This window comes from Lates calcarifer, linkage group LG7_1, assembly GCF_001640805.2.
Source record: "Lates calcarifer isolate ASB-BC8 linkage group LG7_1, TLL_Latcal_v3, whole genome shotgun sequence".
NCBI classification, from domain to species: domain Eukaryota; kingdom Metazoa; phylum Chordata; class Actinopteri; family Centropomidae; genus Lates; species Lates calcarifer.
The window spans coordinates 5908045-5920352 of record NC_066839.1 but is presented as its reverse complement, the minus strand read 5'-3'; the positions used below and the strand labels follow the sequence as shown (position 1 = coordinate 5920352).

General features: G+C 39.2%; 1 protein-coding gene across 1 annotated transcript in view; it reads right to left on the bottom strand.

Moving 5' to 3' along the window:
* ryr3 (ryanodine receptor 3) overlaps positions 1–12308 on the bottom strand; it is a 107148-nt gene that overhangs the window by 38126 nt on the left and 56714 nt on the right. The window contains 8 exon segments of the mRNA XM_051071777.1: positions 113–248; positions 1087–1190; positions 2668–2800; positions 4932–5046; positions 5222–5495; positions 8973–9107; positions 9412–9514; positions 11883–12083. Of these exon segments, the coding sequence (XP_050927734.1) occupies positions 113–248; positions 1087–1190; positions 2668–2800; positions 4932–5046; positions 5222–5495; positions 8973–9107; positions 9412–9514; positions 11883–12083 (1201 nt within the window).

Here is a 12308-nt window from a genome sequence, read left to right as displayed (position 1 = left end):
CATTCACCTGCTCAGTAATGTCACTCTATAGCACCACTAAGTCCGTCAGGTATCTTTAAAGGGCAAAGTTTACGGCATCTACTCCACATGCTCAGTATGAAAGTCGACATACCGTTGCAGAATACGGCGAACCTCAGGAAGGACAGGTAACGCTCTCCCTCTATGGGGTTCCAGCCGAGGTCTGGGTAACCCTTAGCAACCAGAATGGCACAGCTCTGAAGACCGCAACCTGCCAGGTAAGTCACCACCTACACACACACACACACACAAAGACACAGATACAATTCTGTTTCACTCTCGGGTATTATAATGGCACACTCTGTCTTTTTGACTGTCAGTGTCAGTAGGGGTGACAAGTTGAAAGCATTTGCTGAGGTAGTTCATTCAACTGGCACTAAGTCTTTCATTCTTTGCATTTTTCCCTGAAAAGAAATTTGGTGACACAAGGTTTCTATTTCTACCTGACATACTTTCACCGCAAGTCAGTGATGAAAAGTTTTAATAAGAAATCAACTCAGTTTGTAAAAACACAAAGGAATGCTGATCGTTTTGCACCTCAGACTGACAGAATATACTCAACATAATGTGAAAATTGTAACATGTATATGACGATTATAATACCAGAAAGACTAACTTCATCTCACTGTCTTGGTATTTTCTGACTAGTAGGCTGCTTCAGTACTCTTTATTATAAAAATAAAACTAAATGGACTCTATCTGGTTCTCTCCTCTCAGCATGTTCAATGTAATATGATTCAATTTCACAATTTTACAGGGCCTGGAATAGTATTTAACTCTAAACTAAGTCGATCATATGACAGATTCCTCTGCAACAACAACAAATGCCTTGAGGTCAGCTTTAATAAACAGAATAAACACTGGCTGGTAATCTAATCAGCATGAAACCACTGGTCACAGAGCTGTATGACTAAGCTAAGTAAGTAATAATAGTTGCTGTAATTTTATCTAAGCTGTGTTATTACAGGTTTTTGTGAGAAATCTTACTCCTGTCTGTTTCCTAATGCCCTCCAAAGTCATTTTAGTTGCAGTGAGTGATGTGTTTCACTGTTGTGCTGTGTAACAAACCTTCTCCAGATCAGGCTCCTCCAGGGCCAAAGCCAGGCCGTTATTGTCCATCACTGAAGATGCTGCCACATCCAGTGGAGTGGAGCCCCGCATGGCTTCAGAGGCTGAAGACACACACACATACAGTGTCACCAGTTAAGCCAAAAGCCAAATTATTCTAAACAACAGGGGGCAGTGTATCTATATACATTATCAGTTAAGAATCTCTAATCTCTGTCTATTAGTCAACTCAGAATTAGCAGGAGGTGTTAAAGTTGATGAGACTAGTTCATGTCTACAGCTGACCTTTAAACAAAGGCTGATTTCTTCTTACAAATGAAATCCAGATATTTAAAGAAAGACTTTTCTTTATATATCACTCAAATATATAAGTGTTTTGTTAAAGGGGAAAGAAATATCATTTTCAATAGACACGGCAAACTCAAATAATAATATGAAGTTTTACTAAAAATTTGAGAAACTATTAAAAAAACTTCAACTTCATACAAATGATGCACATAATGTTTCAGCAATGAACTGTATCAGTTTTAATGGACAACTGTGACTCCTGTTGACTACATGAGGAATATTAATATATATATTTTTTTAAATAAGCTCTTATTTAAAAAGCCTAAGTTAATCGATCCTCTGTGACTCAATGTGCACAAACACTCCCTCCCTACATCACTGGTTACATTCCCATTGGGTTGTTACTCTCAAAATAATTTTGTCCAATGGTATGAGGCAATTTAGTTAAAAAATATAATTAATTGCCTTCTAATTATAACTACATCCTTCACACAGGGAAACTTTGCCATTAGCACCAAAATAAACAAACATTCACCCAGAGAAAACACAAGGCACAAGAACCCAACACGTTCACACTGGTGCAGGTGATTTATGAGTAAACAAATATCAAATACTTCACGAGAGTGGTGTGTTTGAATTCATCTGTTCTCTGCAGACCATGTGAATCTCTCTTCTTTCACAGGCAGGTGCTTTAGCAGCACCCAGAGCCCAGTGACTCATCCTTCCCTGCATGACTAAATAACCCCCTGTCCCCCCAATTTTCCTCCCTCCCCATGCTGCCATTCTTCTTCTCCATCAGCTGCCTCCTCCTTTGCCCTCTCATTCTCAAACTGATACCCTGGCATTTTGAATTACAGGCCGTTATTTTTCCTTCGCAGGCTGCTTGTCATAATGTGGGTGATAAGTTTGTGTCTGCACTTCAATTAGTGAAAAACTCCTCCAGGAAGTGGCACCTATTGGTTTTATTTTGCATCATTTCGGGAGCAGCAGGAGCAGGCAATTTTTCATATTTCTTACAGTGTGGCACACACTTGGGAAGGAATTTCAAAATGTCAAGGTATCCCTATAAATACTCCCCTCAATATTTCTCTCTTGCTCTATACCTCTGCAACTTTTTGTCAGCATCTCATCTTCCCCTTTTGAAAAGCCAACCTGTCATCTATTTCCTGAGTTTCTTCTGCTCATTCCTCATATTTACATTTGTTTGTGCATTTTTAAACCTCTTCCTTTGAGCAAAAGAAAAAAAGCTGTAAGTTAACTGTCAACAGATACCAGGAGTTCATCAAATCTTACCCAGTCCAACGCTGCTGTTCTCCAGCAAGTAGCTCAGGTGGTCAAACATGGCTTTCTGGTTCTGGCGGCTAATACGACAGAAGTAGCACAAGAAACGACAACAGCTGGCCACCATCTTGGGGAAGGCAATCTCCTGTGGATGAAGAAATGAAACTCTTAAATATTCCCTTCAACAATCGAAACACAAAATATATGAGCCATTCTAAAGCTGCTGGGAGAGACAAGAGTATATTTTTTAAGATGATATCAAGCGTTACCCCGAGGAAACGGTCGCGGGAGCTCGGTCAGATTTTAATCTATTTTGATATGTCTTGAGGATGCAGAGCCTTATACTGTATGTTTGGCCTAGGAAAAATCTTAAAGTGGAGTCAATAAATAAAATGTATTTTCGGTTCAGAACACAACAACTGGAAAATCATTTCACCTTTAGCATCTAATACCATTACCTCTCTGTAATCCTCATTTTTGTAAGCTCCACTGTGAGTTCATTTTAAGGTTCAGTCTGAGCATAAATCTGAGATAAATATATTTGTCCATGCCACAGATCAAACTAAATTGCCAGAGGAATGGATAGATACCAGAGAGAAGGGAATCACATTCATTTTTCCACTTCAAAAAGAAAATTCATCACGGTTTTGAAAACCAAAGCAATTTCACCTTATGGATGTGTTAAGGTCTGGTAAGAAGATTCTCTGTATTAATACTACCTGTGTGTTAATATTTTATTAAAGGATAACTCCTGTATTTTTGAACTGGGGCCTTTGGAATTGGTGCAGTATTGAACAAGAACAGTGTACCCAGCCACCTACAGAGATAGACTGTTTTATTCAAGAGTAGGATCCTTTTGGTTTAACCAGAAACATCGCTACATATTGCTACCAGACTTCATTGACAAAAACATTAATTTTACTGAACAGAACACAAGAGTTTCTGGAATACTGCTGCTTCTGTTGGTTAGTTTGTGACTTTCAGTGGTGGAAGAAGAATTTAGATCCTTTAAATAAGTAGCACACATTAACTAACAAACTAACTGAGGCAGCGATATTCCAGAAACTCATGTGTTCTACTCTGTAAAATTACTTTTTTTTGTCTATGGAGTCTGGTAGTCACAAACAGCAAGGCTTCTGATTTGGATTGAAAAATAGCAAATATGTTTGGAGAGTTTTTTTCATTCTATGTTTTAATGTTATTCCTTGAGCCTAATTTTTTAAAGCATTATTATTGATTGTGTGATAAAAAGTCATAACTAGCAAATCCATAACCCAAATGAATCATGGTTTGACATTATACAGTACCATGCGATGAGTAAGACAACATTAAAGATAATCAACGGGAGTAAATATCGCAAACCTGATATACATTTACAAGCTGTGGTGCTGCCACTTTATATGGCCACAGTAAGTGAACTGCACATATCAAGTGGCAGTAAACTGGTCTGGAATTTATGTCTGAGACTGCGTGATCAGACTGCCAGAGTCAGATGTGAAGGCCTGAATGTCTCCCTGAGGTCTGTCTGTCTAAGCTTCAATTCATGCTTGGCACTGGCCGTGGCATTAAATCACAACCATCTCTTCCAGCTTCTGTCAGCACTGCCCAAAAAGGACAGGCTTCAGAGGCCTCCCTCTCACCCCTCTCATGCCCTCCTACGCCTAGTTTACTCCTCTGCCCTCTCCATTACCCTTGTGGTTTTTCTGGGTATTAGGTTGTTGCTCTTGGCTTACCTCAACCTCTTAGGGTAAACTTTGCAGCTTAAAAAGTTCAGCCCGTGTCAGGACACACATAAAATAACAAATAAAAATTACAATAATTTGCTGGTTCCAGCTACTAAAATGTTAAGATTTCCTGCTTCTCTTTGATTTATGACTGTGAACTGAATCTCTGGTACCTGGTCAGACAAAACAAGAAATTTAAAGATGTCACCTTGGGCTCTGGGAAATTCAGACATTTTAATGATGAAGAAATTAATCAAGAAAAAAATCTGCAGATTCAGAGACATAATAATAATTAGTGGCAGCCTATTTAATATTGGCCAGAGTACAGCTGACTTGAATTACTAATGAATTAAAAACTGAGCACAATGAAACAGGTACTTTTCTTACCAATCAGTAACACTGAGTACCACACACTCCACCCTCCACAAACATAGGTACTTGCATGTAAAACAGGCAATAAAAATAAAATAAAACAAGGTACAGTGCTAGTGTGTAGCAGCTTTTGCAGCACTGGGTTGTACTGACTAAGCTATGAAATGTTGTCACACTAACCTGTGACTTGTCTCCTCCCAGCACATTGACCATGACCTCCATAACAGTCTCATGCATGCCCAGGACTCTCATCAGGTTGGGGTGTTGGTAGAAAACCTTATTGTTCATGATGTCGCTGGGAACACAAGTAAGTGATTTATGAAGGTCGTGGTATATTGCACACACCAAGGACAAATGGGTGATAAAAAAAACTCTGCAATGATCATATTTTTACGTTAACATTTAGATTGCTATAAGAGAAACTTACAGAGACAGATGTCACTGCTTTTATTGCAAGATATTTACTTTACCCGAGTCCATCAATCATGAGTTTCTCCTCCTCTTTTCCCATGCGCACTGACAGCAGAGACCTGATTTGACCCAGAGATGCTAGCAGGTTAATAGCATCCTGCACGGACGCAGCACTGATGGTGTAGGATTTCTTCATGGCCCGGAGCAGCTCCCCAATGCCGTCATACTGTCTCCTCAGCAGGCTGAACATCACTCTGACCAGCTCTGGGTCCTGGATGTGAGACTCCTGGGCCCAGCTGGTTATGGTCTGGGAGATCAGCTCCTTCAGGTTGGCTGGAAAAGGGAGAATTCAATATCCAGGGAGAAAATTAGTGCTGCTTTTCTGTCAGAGGCTAATGGTGGCACCACACTTGACCACCACTAAATAAACAATGTGTCCCTGTGTGTATTGGATTGTTTGGGCACCACTTCTACAAAATAAATAGCCGAGAAAGTGGTGTTGTGCTGCCACTGGATTTCATACCAATTATAACTCTAAAAATGTATTTGTCACTTATTTTTTGTCCTTCCAAACAGACAGATCTGACAGAGGAAAAGGTGAAAAGTAACAGGAAAAAGTCAGCTCATCATTCAACACTGAATGTTTTGATCTGAAGCCTCAGGGTAGTTTGTTAGCCATCAGTAGGGCTGTGATTTTTAGATTTTTACATGTCAGGCATTTAGCAAACACTGTAATCTGAAATTACATGTGGAGTATGAAAAGGCAGAGGAGGCTAAAATTATTACAAGGTGGCAGAATAAAGGCAGACATTTCCTGTGACCCAGAGGTAGACTATTTCTTTCTTTGTGGCAGGGGGAAAAGGCCGGGTTGTGCTTCTGCTTTTCTAATTTGAAGAAATTAGCTTATCTTTAACTTTTATGTTTTAATATGTGCTGATGATGTTCTCATTTACCCAAGGAAATTTTTCAGATCAATTAACAGTGCACTTTGAAGCAGTATCTGATTGGCTTGACATCTTAAGCCACTGTGTATGCATAACCTGTGATTATAAAAACCATGAATATTTTACTTAACAGAAAAAATGAAATTAGTATCTGGGTCACAGTAGGAGGATTATAGTTATGGCTGTTATGGTTTTTATACAGTGTACACATGTGGAACAGCAATTTGTGGATGTTGAATGTAAAATGAGGCTGAAAATATCCAAGTCTACATTCACTCTGTTGTGTTAACAGGCTAATTGTTTGTATTGTCCCCCCTCCTCCTAACAAGGCACAACAAAATGGAATCAATAATTCTCCTCTGCCGCAGTGTCTAATAATGACTCACCAACACTAACAACATTCACTCATCATTCAGCTAATTGCGTTTCTAAAATGTTGGCATTACAAGATAATGATTTTTCAAGTAAAATGCAGCTACTTAGCCATTATTACTCTCAAACCTTTTCTTCATTTTTCATCACTTCTTAAAGATTATGGTATAACTGACTTTTGCTTTTTATTCCAGAAGGTGTACCTTGGAAGAAAATGTCTGCAACTGTTTCCAGAGACTGCTGAGAAACAGCTGTGTTCAACAAGACAGCTATATAGAGGCAGATGAAAATTAAACTGCAACTCAAGAGGGGGAGATTTTTTTTTTTTTTTTTTTTTGTTCATTTGTTTTTTTAAAAAGCTGTAAATTCTGTGTGAGCCTTTGAAACGTCATTTTACGGTCTCATCAAACTTTAATCTTACAGATGACATGCAACAATAAAACAAGGCACAACTACAGAGGAACTCAGTGACCTGGAGTGATAAATGTAGGCTGTAGCTAAATGCTGCGCCTCTCCAAATGATAACATTGTTATTCCAAAGCTATCGCTGAACTTTGAGTGTTTAAGTCAAACAGTCCAACATCTGTAGCAAACAAAGGGTCAGATTCAAACAGAATCCTAATGAGAGACGAGACAGATACGAAGAGAGGGAGCAAGAGCGGGAGCCAGCTGCCAGCTGCCTGGAAGGTGAATATGTCTCGCAGATTCACATCTGCTCTGCATCGTCTCAAACAGTGGCTCACATGGGAGTCATCACAAAAAACTACCCTGTCTGCAGACTAATCTGCAAATGACTAGTCGATACAGAGTCATTTATAACAAGTTTTAAGTTTCGTAGCTGCTCCAAACTATTGGCTGTACTGATAACTGTTCGACAAATTATCAAAGCTTATTTGTTTCTGTTCCATTTTCAAAATATATTCAACCTGGCACCACAGTACAGCTGCAGTGTCTCGCTTGTTGTGAGTTCATCACTTATAATAATCCTGTCTCTAAACAAATTAGTACCTTATAAATTCTATCAAGATGGAGTCAGTGTTTGAAGTGGGGCACCCTGATATAGGAGTAAATAAAACGACCTCCATTACAGAATTCAATCATGCATCCCAATATCAATTTAGATTTGTTGTTATAACATCTGGTATTTAAATAGCGGACGAGACCTACTCAAAAGCAGAGACTGTTATCAGCAGACAGAATGTGGAGCTGCTCTGAATGAACAGCAGTCAATGAACAACAGTTGCATTAGTTTTTATGTAATTTCACTAATAACTCTGAAAATGTTAAATTAGATCATCCTGCCCCGGGGCTCTTTAACAGCCCACAAAGCTCCATGTTGTGCAGTCTATTGAAATTCATTGTTTGTTTCTGTGGCTTTGGGAACAAACCATGTTTATTTTAAGCAACATTTTCATTGTCAAAAATTAATAAGCAGTTTCAGTGGGGAATTAGTCATCTCTCTATGTTTTCATACTAAAACTATGAATTTCATTCCAAAGTCTGGGACATCTTCAGTCAGTATTCAGATGAACAGATCAGACATTAATATAACAAAAATGGCAGCACAATACGCTGAGAGAAGAGCAGCTTATTTCCTCACACATCATTTAATATACCCACTTCAATATGACTTTAATATGATGTAGGAAAGGTGATGCATGTCTATCAGAGTCATTTTGAATCAAATCATCTGTCCACTTAGAGAGCTTTTCAATAATGCAGGCTGGGTGTGGGAGGCTGGAGTAAGGCATTAAAATTTATAGCAGAGTCTCTTGCAGAGGCTGTCCATTAGTCTTCTATTATTTGGTACAGAACATAACCATGCTTTCAGCAAAGGGCAGCAGAGTAAAGAATATTGAAACCACTGACCCCAAGCTCAAGCAAAGAACTTGTTAAACTTGTAGCCAGGCAGTGTCTCATGTCCTATATCATTTATGATGAAGAAATCTGTACTTATTTTTAGGTTTTGCGATAACAACGTGATGCTTAATGACAAAAGTGATACATCAAGGAAAGGTAAATGATTTGTGTTATGGCTTCCTGCCTTTGATCAAACCCTCATATAATAAAAAATATTGATTTGATGACATGCAACTACCCTGAAATCTGGCGTAAATGGGACAGCACCAACATAAAAGTTGAACCGATGAAAGTTAAGACTTCTCCCACTGCTACATGCTGTGCTGTGTGAAATCAGGATTTTTTTACTAGGTGTCAGTTCAACAGAGTTTACAAAACGGAGTTCGATGCAACTTTTTCTTTCCTTTTATAAAATGTTCAGCATGGTTGAAAATGTGTGAAATGTTGAATGCTCTCATGTGGGTTGACCATGAACATGTATGTCACCTTCTGTCCAGCTATCACCATTGTGAAGTGAGTTATAAACTGAATATATTCATCTGGCTCCATGCCATTATTCCTTGTTTGAAATTCCATCAAATTATGCTTTCAGGTTACTAAGCCATTTTCCTCTTTGCCTTTTAAAGTTACTTACTGGGATCAGCCTGTTCTGTCTCTGTGGGCTCCTCCTCTGTCTTCTGAGGTGGACCCTTGATCTTGTAGAGCAGAGCAAGGAGACGGCCTTTTATCGAAGTGTCCTGCTCTTCCTCTTCCTCCTCCACTGGAATTCCTGCAAGGGGAAACACTTTTCTGTCAGACACTCAGAAGTTCAACATTTTGTATCAAGTGTTTAATGTGCGCAGAAAGAGAGGCACTGGCCTTCAAGAGCATCTGTATTAAAAGGAGCTAAATGCAGTATGTTTAGACACCAAGTATGTTGTGTTTTATTATTTCTGATAGGATCAGGCCATGGTCACTGTGACTGGTAGAATACATTTTACTGTAGGGATATGACAAGTGCTTGTGCTTTTAAAATGCTTTTTTTTTTTTTTTCTTGGTCAAAGGTCAAGAGGAAACATGTTGAATATTTTTACCACAGTGCAGTCGCAATTCTTCATGGAAGGAGTTGAGTTCATCCTGGATCTCCTCGGGACAGGGGCAGTCCTCCCCTGCACTGAAATTCAACAGGATGTTGATCTGCAGGAAAGAGAGGGGAAAAAAAACTGATAAGATTAGAAGAGCTGAGACTGGGGAAGGGAATAGAAAAAAATGTTTTGGAAAGCATGAGGGACAATAATCACTGTTTTACACAAGTGTGGGAAAGAATGAATAAAAGAAGGATGGGAAAGCAGAGTGTAGGGGAAAGACAGAAAGGACAGCAGCATTATTATTCAGAGACACACTCAGCAGCAGGATTACTCATGTGGTCTCCTGTAGCGAACGCTTACATGGGCTTTTCTGATCGTGTCTGTCTGATTAGTGCAGACAGACACAGACTGATGTGTTTCTCATCAAGTCTAGTGGCAAGCACATATCAAAACTTTTCAAGTGATTCTTGATCACATAGAAATTTTACTGATTAAGTATTCTAGATAGACACAAATCTGCTGTGTGTCACCAGCTAACTATAAAACACTAAATATAAATGAGATGCTTCTTCAGGCTAAGCAAATGTGACGGCCAGTTTAGGTTATTCTGATGTCTATTTCTGTCACTGCTTTTTAATAAACCATGGGAGGAACATACAGTGATATTGGAGAATGTTGCCTACATTATGTACACCTGCTGCTGACCATTAATACTTATTTTTCAGGGAAGTGTAGCTGTGGGTTTGTGCTTACCTGCAAACTTTTGCAACTCTAGAGGAAATGCAATTATGAGCAAAAGCTGTACAGTCATGCAGATCTCAACTTTCTGCTGTGTGGTGTGCAAAAGCTCTACTCGCCACATAAACAAGTGATCTGCACACAAACTGAAAATAAACTTAAAGAAACTTTCTGGCTACTGGGCAGGAAGAATGATTTTGTACCTCTTTCTGTCTCTGAGACACACTGAAAAGAGAAATGGGTGTTAAACGGAGCCCACTCATTAGGAACAATGATCTGAGCCCCTGGCACTTCAGTGTGCTGGCACAGTTGTTAAACACTGAGCTGAAAAACACTGAAAGCATGCGGCGGACAGGAAGGGCACAACTGAGGTCTGTTCATGCGCTTTAGTTTGTGTTATATTGAGCCACTAAGCAGCAAGATCCAATACTTTATCACAGATTCTCAATAAATATTTCAACTGCTTCTATCTGTGCTTTGTATATTTTAAACAGCAGAGAGCAGGAGACTAAGCCCTTTAAAAGTAGGAATCCATTGACTTTGAAGTGTTTTCATCATCAAATGGAAAAATAATAAAACAAATGAGAGTTGGTCCAACCATTCCTTGTATGTCTGCATACACACAACATACTGGGCCAGGTCAATATATCAGCTGATATTAGCTTACTGCAGATATAGCCAGTCAGTGTTTATCTCAGCTGTTAAGCAGCAAGACACCATAGGACAAAAACACCAAATGAGATTTGAGGTTTGAGGAGATCTGTATCAAGATTGTTGTGTATATTATCCATGTATGTTTTAAAAAATACTATTAACCAATGTATTGTTATTGGATTTTTAAAATGTTAATATCATTGTCAGTCTCAAACTCCAATGATCCATCGTGTGTGAACCTGCTGTAATTCTATTTGAAACATGGATCCAAATAAACAATAAGGGTCCCGCAGTTCCTATCTGTCCCTGGACTGACCGTTGCCCGCATGGCATAGCACAAAGAAACCTGAGTCTGACCTCTTTAGAGTAAAGGGGCCAATTGCTTCTACATCTGCTGTGAGAGCGAGTAAAGCCTCAGGGGGATATTTTGGTCTGAAAGGTTCAGATAGCACAGACTGCTCTGTCTGGTGGTTTGATTTACGTTTCCTAGCAGCATCCACTCTGTGCTCCGTTCAAACTGATATTTTTGGACATTTAGCTGGTTTGACTTTGTACTTGTTTGTGTTTTCATGTTCTGTTTCCTTTGACAACCTGCACTGAGGTATTTAAAGGCTGACCTGTGAATTACTAGATTGATGCTGTTTCTGCACTCTTTCACGGTGCATCGTGACCTGTAAAATTACTTCAAATTAAAAAAAACAAAACAACAACAGTTGAACACAGCATACTGTTAATTTCCCCTTTGGGTGTAATAACAATTTTCTACTCTTAAAAGCCCGCTGTCTAACTCTCACTGCACAGCTGACTCTCCCCAAGTTCAATTTAGCCTCACATATGGCCCAATTTACCCTTTGGTATACCAACTGAAAACTAAAAGGCACTACAACAAAATCCCATGTTCCAGTCTCTGCTGCTGACTCTGTTCCAGTCAAGGTCAAAGTTTTTTTCAACCCCAAGGCCTAAACTGTTCATTCTGGGGTTCTGTTCCAGTATAACACCTTTAACAACCTTGAACATAAATTACATCTCAAACAGGTTGTAAACAATTTTTCTCATACGCCTTTCGGTCCACTGCAGTGCTGTACCTGCTCTTGAGGGGGGGAACGAAACTCTTTGGTTTTCTTGGCAGTGACGGCAGCGGACATGTTGAGCGCCAGCATCAGCTCGTTGTAGCGGAACTTCTGGTTGTACTGCAGCTTGGAAACGAAGCTGTCGGAGAACGAGACGATGGACTCGATGCGGTGCTTCAGCTCGCAGTCGCAGAAGTAGTGCAGCAGTTCGCACATCTGGAAAGAACAGAGATGAGATTAATTCGGGAAGAATGTATAATGTAGTTATCTCTTTGTGTGGTTTTAGAATGACGATTATTCTCACATAAACTAATTTGAAGTTTTCAAACAAGCTTAAAGCAGAGAAAAAAACTTTCATATTATTGCAATTTCCATGAGATTATCTACCTCCATCTCTATCATGCAAGTATTAAAATTGTTGTTTAATCAAGTTTTAATGTT